This window comes from Thalassophryne amazonica, chromosome 3 (assembly GCF_902500255.1).
Source record: "Thalassophryne amazonica chromosome 3, fThaAma1.1, whole genome shotgun sequence".
Taxonomy (NCBI): Eukaryota; Metazoa; Chordata; class Actinopteri; order Batrachoidiformes; family Batrachoididae; genus Thalassophryne; species Thalassophryne amazonica.
This window is the reverse complement of record NC_047105.1, coordinates 94,532,650-94,547,588: the sequence shown is the minus strand read 5'-3', so window position 1 is coordinate 94,547,588 and position 14,939 is coordinate 94,532,650. Positions and strand designations below refer to the sequence as shown.

General features: G+C 46.5%; 1 protein-coding gene across 1 annotated transcript in view; it reads left to right on the top strand.

Moving 5' to 3' along the window:
• The first annotated feature begins 3,868 nt into the window (after nucleotides 1-3,868).
• Nucleotides 3,869-14,939, top strand: part of pcsk1 (proprotein convertase subtilisin/kexin type 1) — a 29,918-nt gene continuing 18,847 nt past the window's right edge. Inside the window, exons 1-3 of the mRNA XM_034167119.1 lie at nucleotides 3,869-4,109; nucleotides 8,439-8,543; nucleotides 8,629-8,751. Coding sequence (XP_034023010.1) covers nucleotides 3,936-4,109; nucleotides 8,439-8,543; nucleotides 8,629-8,751 — 402 coding nt within the window. The 5' untranslated portion in view covers nucleotides 3,869-3,935. The remainder of the gene's footprint in view (nucleotides 4,110-8,438; nucleotides 8,544-8,628; nucleotides 8,752-14,939) is intronic.

Sequence of the window (14,939 nt, the reverse complement as noted above, 5' to 3'; positions counted from 1 at the left end):
GCAGATTCCCTTCTGACCCCGTGTCCACCAGTGCTCGGGCTTGAAGGGTTAAATCCCCACTCAGGATTGTGACTGGGAGTCGTGTGGCAATTTGTGTGTGTCTCACTTGAATGGTTTGACCCCTCCTTAGCCCAGTCTCTAAGGGTGGTTGTTGTCGTTTTGGCCGTTTGGGGCAGTTTCTCTGTGTGTGCTCAGTTGAGCTGCAGAGAAAAGACTCTCCACGGATCAGCCTCCCCATTTTGGCCCTGTGCGTTTCCCTAACAACGTCAGCAGGGGGAGCTGTTGCCCCACAAAGCGCTGCGGCTGTGGAGCGTGGGGAGGGCGGCGCCTTAATCGAAACCCGGAAGGGAGAGGGGCGGCGCGTATCCGGTCACGTCCTTCGCCTCGCTCCCGACGGCGTTCCTCCAACCGATTGTCTAACCGTATAACGAGATCGATAAGCCCATCTAAATCCCACGGTTCCTCCTTAGCTACCAGATGCTCCTTCAGAACCAACGACAGTCCGTTTATGAAGGCGGCGCGGAGCGCAACGTTATTCCAGCCGGACTTCGCAGCCGCGATGCGGAAGTTGACTGCATAAGCGGCTGCGCTCTCGCGTCCCTGTCTCATTGACAGCAGCACAGTTGAAGCGGTCTCTCCTCTGTTAGGGTGATCAAACACTGTTCTGAACTCCCTCACAAACCCAGTGTATGCTGATAACAACCGTGAGTTCTGTTCCCAGAGCGCCGTAGCCCAGGCGCGTGCTTTACCCCGAAGCAGAGCAATCACATAAGCTATTTTACTAGCATCTGACGCGTACATGACGGGACGTTGTGCGAAGACGAGCGAACACTGCATAAGAAAGTCCGCGCACGTCTCCACACAACCTCCGTACGGCTCAGGAGGGCTTATGTATGCTTCAGGGGATGGTGGGAGGGGTTGTTGAACCACCACTGGAACATTTATATCCTGCACAGGGTCGGCAGGAGGACGAGCTGCAGCAGCGCCCTGAGCGCTCGCCGCCATCTGTGGCGGAGAGAGCTCCACCCTGCGGTTCAGGAGGATGTTTTGCTCAGTCATTTGATCCAACCAAGCCGTAAAGGCGGTGAGAATGTGCTGCAGCTCACCAATCACGTCTCCTGCAGACGCCTGCGCTCCCTGCTCTCCCATTGGTCGTTCAACAGCCGGGTGACGCCCCTCGGAGTCCATGACGCTGGCCGAGATATCCTGTTGGGAAAGTGTAGTGACACGGAACCACAACAGGGGGCGCAAATGAACGGTCAATAGATGAGCCAAAAAGTAACAATTTAATGTTGTGAATGTGCACAACGAACATACAGACAATCACAGAATATCATAACAGTCAATACACAGAGGTGACGTGTGGGCAGGGTCGAGGATAGAAGACGTCTGTCCTGAGAAGAGCCGGAACCACACGATTTCCGCCGCCCAGAACCTGGTGAATACTGGAGCCGCCAAGTCCCGAATTCCCAGGTGATCACCGTCCCCGACTGTCGGATCTGGTACTGCTGGCGAAGAACAAAGACAGTCAAGTGTGGGTGTGTGTACACCCAGTAACAACAACGGTGGGAATGCCACCTCCACCTCTCATTCAATATGTTGCAGCGTTCTCAGCTGAAAAGGAGTGCCGTCTTGCACAGCCTCCTCACAAACGACCGGTTCTCCTGCAAATTCTCACAATAACAGAGTTATAAATCTCACAAAAAGGCTGAGAGTATTACCTCCTATGAAGTATGATATCTCGGCAACGAGGTGGAGATGGAGTGAGATGATGTTGAGTAGATGGGTGACAGCTGTCAAGAGGTAATGAGCGACAGCTGTCACCCCCGGCTGTGTCCATGGCGGCAGCGCCCTCTCGTGCCTGAAGCCCGCACTTCAGGCAGGGCGCCCTCTGGTGGTGGGCCAGCAGTACCTCCTCTTCTGGCGGCCCACACAACAAAGGTCTTGTCTCAGAGTGATGCTGAAAAACTAATTCATGCATTTATTTCCTCTAGGCTGGACTATTGTAATTCATTATTATCAGGTTGTCCTAAAAGTTCCCTGAAAAGCCTTCAGTTAATTCAAAATGCTGCAGCTAGAGTACTGACGGGGACTAGAAGGAGAGAGCATATCTCACCCATATTGGCCTCTCTTCATTGGCTTCCTGTTAATTCTAGAATAGAATTTAAAATTCTTCTTCTTACTTATAAGGTTTTGAATAATCAGGTCCCATCTTATCTTAGGGACCTCATAGTACCATATCACCCCAATAGAGCGCTTCGCTCTCAGACTGCAGGCTTACTTGTAGTTCCTAGGGTTTGTAAGAGTAGAATGGGAGGCAGAGCCTTCAGCTTTCAGGCTCCTCTCCTCTGGAACCAGCTCCCAATTCAGATCAGGGAGACAGACACCCTCTCTACTTTTAAGATTAGGCTTAAAACTTTCCTTTTTGCTAAAGCTTATAGTTAGGGCTGGATCAGGTGACCCTGAACCATCCCTTAGTTATGCTGCTATAGACTTAGACTGCTGGGGGGTTCCCATGATGCACTGAGTGTTTCTTTCTCTTTTTGCTCTGTATGCACCACTCTGCATTTAATCATTAGTGATTGATCTCTGCTCACCTCCACAGCATGTCTTTTTCCTGGTTCTCTCCCTCAGCCCCAACCAGTCCCAGCAGGAGACTGCCCCTCCCTGAGACTGGTTCTGCTGGAGGTTTCTTCCTGTTAAAAGGGAGTTTTTCCTTCCCACTGTCGCCAAGTGCTTGCTCACAGGGGGTCGTTTTGACCGTTGGGGTTTTTCCGTAATTATTGTATGGCTTTGCCTTACAATATAAAGCGCCTTGGGGCAAATGTTTGTTGTGATTTGGCGCTATATAAATAAAATTGATTTGATTTGATTTGATTTGTTTGCGTGGGTTCCCTCTGGGTGCTCCAGCTTCCTCCTATTTCCAAAAACATGCAGTTTAGGTGCACTGATGACCCTAAATTGATAGTAGGTGTGCATGCCAGTGTGAATGTGTTTGTCTGTCGTCCTGTCCAGGGTGTAGGCTACAGTACCCCGCGACCCTTGATTGGAAGAAGCGAGTTTAGAAAATGATCACTATCATGATGGCTGATGATGATGATGAAGAACAGCTCACAAAGCAGCTGCACGGCTGGTTTTGAGGTTCAGACTCCCAAAAATAGAGGACATTATAAAAATGATAGAAAACCATGTCAGTGTCCAGATGAATGACGAATAATTAAACTAATCTTCAGCTTCATGCACGTTTGTATGAATGAATTCGACTTCAGTTCAAAGTCATCTCTGTGAATTTCCACTGAGGAGCTGTCTGTGGTGCTGAAACAGATTTCTCATTACCACTCGGCCTCTCTCTCCCTTTCTTTCTCTCCCCTTATCAATTCCATTAAAAATGTAATTTAATCTACGAGTTCTTCTGTATTTACGAGGTGGGGGGGTGGGGGGTTCGCAGCTTCATAATAATCCACGGCTTGTCCCACGATGATTAGAAACAAGCAGCACGACGTCCGTATTACAGTGATAAAACTCTCGTAATCACTCGTGATCCTGTCATGTTTGCTCCATTTCATTGTTTTTCTCTCGCCATGTTGTTAAAAACAGCAAGATATTTTTAGCACCCCTCCTCCCCTCTTCGTGTTTTTTTTATATAATTTCGTGGGACTTTAACTCACATCTTGCTGAAGGTAGACGCCAGAGTGACGTCAGAGCACCCGTGATTTGACGTGGGAAGTCGCGCAGATAACCCTCCCCATCAGCACCATCTCATTTCCTTGGCGGACCAATAACGCGCACAGACTGTGTTCCTCAAGGAGCTGAGCGCAAAAACAAAGCCTGATTTCTTGATTATCACCTCGCTTTTCTTCAGCATCCACACAGTGTTGACTTTGTGCCGACCCGGCCGCGTCTTTATTTCCTGCTCTGGCTGAATCTCCTGTGAGATGGAAGTGGGATGTGGTCCAGCGGTGGTGTGTTGTGTTTTTTCCTTCCTGTGCGCCGTGCACGCCTCGTACAGGGACAGACAGTACCTCAACGAGTGGGCAGTGGAGATCCCAGGCGGACTGTCCGCGGCACAGGCGATCGTCAGAGACCTGGACTACGACCTGATCCGACAGGTAGGCTGGACCACTCCAAAAGCCGAGTTCAACAGATCCTCCAGTGGGCTGATCTCTTCTCACAGTTTTATTTTACTATCTAACATGTCGCTTCACACTCACCAAAGCCGAGGCATTTAACTAAATGAATGGTTCAATGATAATTAGGTTGCAGCTGCCTACTGGCTTTGGACACTTGGAACAGCAGATTGGCCAAAAGCTCCATCATACGTTTTACCTTAAATAGTCATTTTATTGGAAACTGAAGTTTGTATGATGTAGATCAAAAGCACACATTGCATTCAACAATGGAACTGCAACAATTAATTAATTAATTGACTATTAATCGATTATTAAATTAATCGGCAACTATGTGGATATTTGGTTAATCGGTTTGTCCAAATTATCTGATTTCAGTTATCTGATTTCAGCTTCTTCAATGCGAATATTTTCTCTTTTTTTAATATAATACCTTTATATATATATATATATATATATATATATATATATATATATATATATATATATATACTTTCTTTTCTCAACTCTTGGTAGTAAACCGAATATCTTTGGGTTAGGGCAACAGAAGACATTTGAGGATATTATCATTGATTACCATTAATAATGAAAATAATCACTCACTGCAGCCTATACTTCACTATATATATATATATATATATATATATATATATATATATATAAAACACTTAGTGGTTAGCACTGTTGCCTCACAGCAAGAAGGTTGTAAGTTCAATTCCCACTTGGGGCCTTTCTGTGTGTCCCCCTGTTTGTGTGAGTTGTGTTCTCCGGGTTCTTCAGCTTCCTCCCACATCCAAAGACATGCAGGTTATATGAACTGAAAACTTTAAATTGACCTTAGGCGTGCATGCGGGTGTGAATGTGTTTGTTTGTTTCTATGAGGCCCTGGGACAGAATGGCATCCTGTCCAGGATGTACCCCACCTCACTCCCTACGACTGCTGGGATAGGCTCCAGCCCCCTGTGGCCCTTAATTGGAGTAAGCAAGTATACTGTAGAAAATGGATGGATATTGTAGACAAAATATTTGACTACAACATTTAAAGTTATTGCTAGAATGTATGGTTACGATTTTGTGGCAAGTTATGAAAAGGATGAATCAACTAATCAGAAAATAATCCATAGATTAATTGAAAAAAAATAATTGTTAGATTATTAATAGATAAACAGCAAAAAAAATATCAATCGATTAATCGACTGCACACTGAAAAAAGTGAAACACAGTGCACTTCATTCAAAGTACTTATTTACATTGGTCTAATGGAAAATTGTGGTTTCCAGTTTAAATCTGTTGGAATCACTTTACAAAATGATAAATATACATTGTGAGAAACTAAAAAAATTAGCTGTAACAAATTACATCAATTTTTTTAAGCTGATCCAAAGTAGCATTTTTTCAGTGCAAGAATACTGGTTCGTTGCAACTCCATTCACCAGTGTCAAATTAAAGGAGGATTTAATTCATGTGTGACTCAGTGTTTGCACACCTATAACAATGTGACCCTGATTTTCCATTTCCCTGCAGTGTCCGTCATCATGGTTTCCATAGTCTGACAATAAACACACATTCTGTTTCGTATGAGTGTTTTTAACAGCTGCATAGTCAATAATTGACTGAGCTTTGAGGTGTAGTGGATACAAGGATTCACTGTTCATAGAGTTAGAATGTGTGAAGATACATTGTGAGATTAAAGGGGTCATATTGTGCAAAATTAGTTTATATTTGCCTTTTATGCTTATACATGATAATTTCATGATAAATGTCAGAAAAATCTCACGATTCTGTGACTGCATATAAAAATTCTTCAGATGAAAGCAAAATTAAAGTCTGAAACAGTTCATTTTAGACTTTTGTAACAAGTGTAATCAAAATCTCTATCTGGTGTCCTGCAGTTTGTGACCCCCACAATGAACCAACCTATGGTCAGTATGACAAGGGACAGAGGGCGTGGCAAGCAGAAAGCTTTGTAGAATGCATTATCTGAGTGTCTACATGGGATATTTTCCCTTTTGGTATGAATTTCAAAGAGGTCTTATTCTAAGTCCCTTCAGCTGCTTCCTTGTTTTCATTCGGGGTCGCCAAGGTGGATTTGCATGTTGATTTAGCACAAGTTTTATGCCGGATGCCGTTCCTGACACAACTCCACATTATGTGAAGTAATGTGGCAGGGGTGGAGTTTGAACCGTGAACCTTCTGCACTGAAACCAAGCGCACTAACCTCTTGGCCACCGTATTAAATAATTGCAACCCCCATGTTGACGTGTGTGTGTGTGTAAATGGTTAAATGTGAAACATCATTGTAAAGCACTTTCAGTGGATGCTGAAATCTATATCATAATTGTCAAGCAGTCTCTGTGTGCGTTTGTGTGTGTGCATGGCTTCGATCACGCAGAAACCGGGGAGAGCTGACATTTGCCATTTGGTATGCTTATATATTTTGGGTAGAGGATGAACGGCACCAAAATAGAACTAATTACATTCTGGACTAACACGCTATTCCAGCAGTGGGTGGTAAATCATCTTTATATTAAAAGCATGAGTGTGTGTGTGCATAATTTTAGTAAGGTCAATGTAAGTATGTAATATAAATGTAAATCTGTTAAAAATACAAGGATGACACAAGAAATTGAAAACACTTATTTCCATTGTGATCCGTTTAAAAATCAAATGACAAAATAGAAGTAATAATAATAATAATAATAATAATAATAATAATAATAATAATAATAATAATAATAATAATAATAATAATAATAGTGTGTATATGATAACAAAAACCTAAACAATTTATAAATACATTAAGACAGTCAAGTAACATTACAAATTACACAATTAACAGGAAAAAAAGGGTTGAGTTCCTCTTCTAAAAACTGCTGAGGTCTAAGGTTCTAAAAACATTCTGGACTCACATGCCATCCCAACTCATTATACAAGCTTTACTTAATTTATTGCCATCCTTGAAAAATGTCAGCTACCTATTTTCCCAATCTAGAACCCATGGATCCCCACGGGCAACACTCTAGTTTGTCAAAGTAGCTACGGCCTATCATCAAAATGTCTTCTCCATTATGAGATCCCAAAGGTCTGAACTGATCTTGGCGCAATTGTATTTAAGTATGCTGATTTCACCACGTGGAATAAACTGGATAATATTTTAAAATGAATAAGAAGTTTACTTTGGGGAATTTAAAAATAATTTGCCAGACAGGTTTTGTGCTGTGAATGCTTCAATTAATATTTCAGACTTTTATTTTTATATTTTTATTCTTTTATCTTTTGTTTTACTGTCTTAGTGTTAAGTTTGACTTCACCAGTTTTATGTAACTATTGCTGTGTCTCAGGTGCTCAGATCCGGATTCTGGATCTAGATAGCACTTGATATATGCTTTGAAGGGTTACATCAAAACTACTTCACAAATTCTCACCAAATTTGCACCACAGATAGATATTATGGCTTGGAAGACTCTACTGAATTTTGGAGGTGATCCAGATTGGCAGACGTCAGAAATCTCAGATTGCTTTTGTTTGATTTTTTGTAACTGGTAGTCTGGCCAAAGCAAAATATAAACAAACTGATTTGAAATTGATTGTAAAGCTCCACCATCATTAATGTGACCATCAGGCTCTGATTGGCTGAGCGCTCCTATGTTATCATTGCAATTAAGTTGTCACCCAAGCAAGCTGGACATTGGAGGAGAAAAATAATTTTGCCCGTTCATTCTTCAAAACTTTATCACCAAGTACCATACACTTAAAACCAAAATAACTTGAATACTTACAGCTTTTGTGGAAGCATTTGTCCTGCAACAACTGCATCACCATTTCAGCACCGCTCTCTGGTGGTCACAATCAAAAATTCATGTGTACCAACAGACTGTTGTATCCGACACCTGTGGTGGAGGTCTCACAGACTTCATGTGTGGGGAAGAAATGGACACATGGTTTGTCTGCATACACATTGTTTATGCTTATAGTCCCAAGTGTCTTCAAACCAGATAATAAAGATTTTAGCAAAAAGCCCCATTAAAAACTAAGGTGATCATTCCAAAAACTCAAAAGAAAAAAGAAAAGGAAATAGTAGCTCTTCAAGAAATTACCTTTTTTTTATGTGCGTGTTGCTTTAAATGGAAAGGAGCTGCTGCTTGCCACACCTTATCTCCTTATATAGGTACAGACCAGCTCACTAAGTGTGTCTTGCAGAGTAAGTACAAGCCCACATATGTCTCAAGACCTCTATGACCGGTTGGAGTGACCATATGTGTTGGGTTTTGGACCAAATGTTCATCATCTCGTATTGTTTTCCCACTGTAGATCGGGGCCCTGGAAGACCACTTCTTGATCAAACACCGCAATCATCCAAGCAGAATGAAACGAAGTGCAGATCATATCACCAAACAACTGTCGGAGGATGATCGGGTGAGTGGCTTTTCGCGGTCATGAGCATCACTTCTCATCCAGAATGGTTCGAGTCACCTGCTAACCTCCACCCGTCTGTGTTCAGGTGCTGTGGGCCGAGCAGCAATACGAGAAACTCCGCAATAAACGAGCTTCTCTGCGTCAGTGCAGAGACTGCCCGGTAGACAAGCTGTTTGACGACCCCATGTGGAACCAGCAGTGGTACCTGGTGAGTCCTCAACAAGGTTTGAGCACCATATAAAAAAGACACAAGACAAACACATAAAGGTGGATTAAACTTTTTGTTTCATGCTGGTTTAAAGCTGCAGAAAGTTTTGGGAAGAATAATTTAAACCCATAAACAATGACAGAATTAAGCTGCCTAAAGCCTAAAGGAGTGCAGGCTGGACACAGAGTCAGCCAGTGTAGCATCTTCCTCAACTGGCAAACACAAAAACTAACAAAACAACAAATAAGCCAAAGTGCATAAAACCTGACAGTAATGAGCAATCTAATGGCTGGTGTAGTGCAGATCGCATTGTCAACCAACAACACAAACACTGTGTACTTTCTGCGTTTGACCAAACTGGTCAGACGTCCCATGCAAACAGGCATATTTGCATGGAACCGGCCTGTTCTCTCCTGGGATGTAGTGACAGCACAGAGTGCGCTGGCCAGCTCCACACTATGACAGCTATATGTACAAATATGTAAATACATGCCCTGTGTAAACGCACATCCTCATTGTGTACAGCCAAAATGCAACTGATAAAATAAATATGTACTTAGAACTCAATGACTTCCCACTACCACTCAAAAAATAAAAATAAATTAAAAACCATGCTATTAAGCATTCAAAGCCAAAAGAGCCATTTGGTTAATTGGTAACAGTCTGCGTGGAGCTGAGAGGAATCTAGGGGCAGTAATCCAGCCGGATGGAGTAGAGCACTACACATTAAGTCCCAATCTACCCCGAATGGAGTGTTTTAGTCCATTGAGTTTGCGTAATGCTGCGCAGCACTGACTGTCACATCTCTGCATCTTGAGGACAAAAACAACTAACACATTCAACTGATTCTGACCGGAAGCCCTCACCCCCACCACCTCAAAGCACATCTTTGCTGATTTCTGATCTGTGACCCTTATTGAAATACATGAATTTTAATAAAACCAGTCCCACAATTTGGAACAGTTTGCCAAATTTAAAGGTGTTTACAGAGTATAAAGGTATCTTAAGAATGCCTCATTTGATTCGGCTCAACCTTGCCATATCTGTGGGTGGAAAGAACTGATTTGATTTTGTTTGGGATTGGGTAATAATCAAGGTCAGATGTCAAGGTCAAATATCAGGCCCCATGCTAATATACAGAAAAATGGCAAATGGTACATTAAATGTGGGTGTGACATCGCTGTGCTCTCGGAGCACTTTTCTTCAAGTGTTTCATTTGTTTCAGCTGAATAACAAGTGTCATTTTCGTATTTAGGTGACAGTTGTATCACTCAGACAAGATGTCGTAGTCCAGGCATGTTTGTTGTCATGGACTTGGAAAATGCACAACCACTCCAGAAATGTTTTTTTTATATTTTAGTGTTTGTGTCCTGGATAGGAGGCAGGAGTAAGAAAGTCACGTGATCACTTCCCACCTGGTTCTTTCAGGGTGAAGTGTTCGCCCCATGTTTGTTCCTGTGGGTTCCCTCTGGGTGCGCTGGCTTCCCCCACCTCCAAAAATAGGCCGGTTAGGTGAATTGATGACTTGAAATTGACCGTGTGTGTGTTTTTCTATATGAGGCCCTGTGAGAGAGTGGTGTCCTGTTCAGGGGGTACCTCACCTCACGTCCTGTGAGTGCTATAGGTAACATCTATCTCTCTCTCTCACTCTATCGGTCAGTCAGACCCTTTGTCTACCTTTGCCTACCTAAGTACCTACCTACCAATATATATATATATATATATATATATATATTTATATATATATATATATATATATATTTATTTATATATATATATATATATATATATATATATATATATATATATATATATATATATATATATATATATATATATATATACATACAGTATCAATCTGCCTACCTACCTACATGTCTGTCTGTCTTTCAGTTGGTTCTTTTGGATGTTACCTGTTGCGGAAAGTGTAGTGACATGGACCCACAACAGGGGGCGCAAATGAACGGTTAATAGATGAGCCAAAAGGTAACAATTTAATGTTGTGAATGTGCACAACGAATATACAGACAATCTCAGAATCTGATTATAGTCAATTCACTAAGGTGACGTGTGGGCAGGCTCGAGGATAGAAGACGTCTGTCCTGAGAAGAGCCGGAACCACACGATTTCCACCGCCACAGAACCCGGTGAATACTGGAGCCGCCAAGTCCCAAATTCCCAGGTGATCACCGTCCCCGACTGTCGGATCTGGTACTGCTGGCGAGGAGCACAAACAGTGAGATGTGGGTGTGTGCACACCCAGTAACAAAAACAGTCAGAAGGTGGAAAGTCACCTCCACCTCTAATCACACACACGTGCAGCTCCTGTTGAAGCACTTATCTGGAAGGAGTGAGAGGAGAAGACTTCGGCACTCTCACAAACCACCAATCAGCTGACAAGGCTCCACAGGACAATGGCTGCTAACAGAGCACACGTAAGTTATAATTCCTTGAGTACGGCAGAGAATATTACCTTCACAGGTAGATGATATCTCGGCAATGAGGTGGAGATGACGTCCGGTCTTTATGGAGTGAGATGATGTAGAGTAGATGGGTGACAGCTGTCAAGAGATAATGAGTGACAGCTGTCACCCCCGGTTGTGTCCGTGGCGGCAGCGCCCTCTCGTGCCTGAAGCCCGCACTTCAGGCAGGGTGCCCTCTGGTGGTGGGCCAGCAGTACCTCCTCTTCTGGCGGCCCACACAACAGGAACCCCCCCTCAACGGGCGCCTCCTGGCGCCCGACCAGGCATGTCCGGGTGACGGCGGTAGAAATCGGCCAAGAGGGCCGGATCCAGGATGAAGCTCCTCTTCACCCAGGAGAGTTCTTCGGGTCCATACCCCTCCCAGTCCACCAAATACTGGAACCCCCGGCCCATCCGACGGACGTCCAGGAGCCGGCGCACCGTCCAAGCCGGCTCCCCGTCGATGATCCGGGCAGGAGGCGGTGCCGGTCCGGGAGCACAGAGGGGCGAGGTGTGGTGAGGTTTGATCCTTGACACATGAAAGACTGGGTGGATCTGCAGTGAAGCCGGCAGTTGGAGCTTCACTGCGGCAGGACTGAGGATTTTGAGGATTCTGTATGGTCCAATATACCTGTCCTTGAGTTTTGGGGAGTCCACCTGGAGGGGGATGTCCTTCGTGGATAGCCACACCTCCTGCCCGGGCTGGTAAGCAGGGGCCGGGGATCGCCGGCAGAATGGGCGGAGCGCCACACCCGACGGCACTTCCGCAGGTGGGCCTGGACCGAGGGCACACCGACCTCTCCCTCCACCACGGGAAACAATGGGGGCTGATACCCCAAACACACCTCAAACGGGGAGAGGCCGGTGGCAGAGGACACCTGGCTGTTATGCGCATACTCGATCCAGGCCAGATGTTCACTCCAGGCCGTCGGGTGTGCGGATGTCACACAGCGCAGGGCTTGCTCCAATTCCTAATTGGCCCGTTCTGCCTGTCCATTGGTCTGTGGGTGATACCCGGACGAGAGGCTCACAGTGGCCCCCAGTTCCCGGCAGAAGCTCCTCCAGACATGTGAGGAGAACTGGGGACCACGATCAGAGACGATGTCGGTAGGTATCCCATGCAGACGGACGACGTGGTGGACCAGGAGGTCTGCTGTCTCCTGGGCTGTTGGGAGCTTCGGGAGGGCCACGAAGTGGGCCGCCTTGGACAATCGGTCCACTATCGTGAAGACGGTGGTGCTGCCCTGGGACGGCGGGAGGCCCGTGATGAAATCCAGGCCAATATGGGACCAGGGGCGATGAGGCACAGGAAGCGGCTGGAGAAGTCCTTGGGACCTTTTGTGGTCTGCCTTGCCCCTGGCACAGGTGGTGCAGGCCTGGATGTACTCCCGGATGTCGGCCTCCATAGACGCCCACCAGAAGCACTGCCGGACAACTGCCATGGTCCTTCGCACCCCTGGATGACAGGAGAGCTTGGAACCGTGACAGAAGACCAAGACTGCAGCTCTGGCCTCTGGTGGGACGTACAGACGATTCTTCGGACCAGTTCCGGGGTCCGGGCTCTGTGCCAGGGCCTCCCGGACGGTCTTCTCCACGTCCCAGGTGAGGGTGGCCACGATAGTGGACTCCGGAATGATGGGCTCCGGTGGATCCGACAGCACAGTTTTGACTTTGTCTTCGTGTACCCGGGACAAGGCATCCGATCTCTGGTTCTTGGTCCCGGGGCGATAGGTGATCCGGAAGTCAAAACGTCCGAAGAACAGTGACCAGCGGGCTTGCCCGGGGTTCAGCCGCCTGGCGGTCCTGATATACTCCAGGTTCCAATGGTCAGTGAAAACCGTGAACGGCACAGACACTCCCTCCAACAGGTGTCTCCACTCCTCAAGAGCCTCTTTCACTGCAAGGAGTTCTCGATTGCTGACATCATAGTTCTGTTCCGCGGGGGTCAACCTGCGAGAAAAGTAGGCACACGGGTGAAGAACCTTATCGGTCTCCCCGCTCTGGGATAGCACGGCTCCTATCCCTGAGTCAGAGGCGTCCACTTCAACCACAAACTGGCGGCTAGGGTTGGGCTGCACCAGAACTGGTGCAGACGAGAACCGGCGCTTCAGCTCCTTGAATGCGGCTTCGCACCGATCCGACCAGGTGAAGGGGACTTTTGGAGAGGTCAGGGCTGTCAGGGGGCTAACTACCTGACTGTAGCCCTTAATGAACCTCCTGTAGAAATTTGCAAAGCCAAGGAAATGTTGCAGCTTCCTACGGCTTGTTGGTTGGGGCCAGTCTGTCACCGCCACAACCTTAGCCGGATCAGGGGCGACGGAGTTGGAGGAGATGATGAACCCCAGGAAGGACAAAGAGGTGCGGTGAAACTCACACTTCTCGCCCTTCACAAACAACCGGTTCTCCAACAACCGCTGCAGGACCTGACGTACATGCTGGACATGAGTCTCAGGGTCCGGGGAAAAGATGAGTATGTCATCCAGATATACGAAGACGAATCGGTGCAGGAAGTCCCGCAAGACATCATTTACCAAAGCTTGGAATGTCGCGGGGGCGTTGGTGAGGCCGAACGGCATGACCAGGTACTCAAAATGACCTAATGGGTGTTAAATGCCGTCTTCCATTCGTCTCCCTTCCGGATCCGAACCAGGTGATACGCATTCCTAAGATCCAGTTTGGTGAAAATTTGGGCTCCATGCAGGGGCGTGAACACTGAATCCAACAGGGGTAAAGGGTATCGATTGCGAACCGTTATGTCGTTCAGCCCCCTGTAATCAATGCATGGACGGAGTCCGCCGTCTTTCTTGCCCACAAAAAAGAAACCTGCACCCATCGGGGAGGTGGAATTCCGGATCAGCCCGGCAGCCAATGAGTCCCGGATGTAGGTCTCCATTGATTCGCGCTCAGGACGTGAGAGGTTGTACAGCCTGCTGGACGGGTACTCAGCGCCCGGGACCAAATCAATGGCAAGGTCGTGGTACTCAACCGGCACCGCCGTCAGATTGGGAGGGACTTTAACCTCCTCATTAGCATGTACACCGGGAGGAACCGAGGATCCTAAACAATTTCGGTGGCAGGTTTCGCTCCACTGAGTCACAACCCCAGACGGCCAGTCAATCCGGGGATTGTGTTTGATCATCCATGGGAAGCCCAAAATCACGCGGGAGGTAGAAGGAGTTACAAAAAACTCAATCTCCTCCCGGTGATTCCCAGACACTACCAGGGTTACAGGTAGTGTCTTGTGTGTGATTAAAGGGAGAAGGGTGCCATCTAGTGCCCGCACCTTCACTGGGGAAGAAAGCGCCACTAGAGTGAGCCCTACCTCCCTTGCCCATCTGCTATCCAGCAGATTCCCTTCTGACCCTGTGTCCACCAGTGCTGGGGCTTGAAGGGTTAAATCCCCACTCAGGATTGTAACGGGGAGTCGTGTTGAAAGATGAGTATGACCCACGTGAAGGTTTTGACCCCCCCCTCAGCCCAGTTTCTAAGGGCGGGCGTTTGTGTTTTGGCCGTTTGGGGCAGTCTCTCTGCTGATGCTCACTCGAGCCGCAGAGAAAGCACTCCCCGTGGACCAGCCTCCTCAATCTGTCATCTGATCTAATTTTGGCCCTGCTCGTTTCCCTAACAACGTCAGCAGGGGGAGCTGTAGCCGCACGGAGCGCTGTGGCTGTGGAGCGTGGGGAAGACGGCTCCCTTTCGGACCCGGGAGGAAGAGGGACGGCTTGT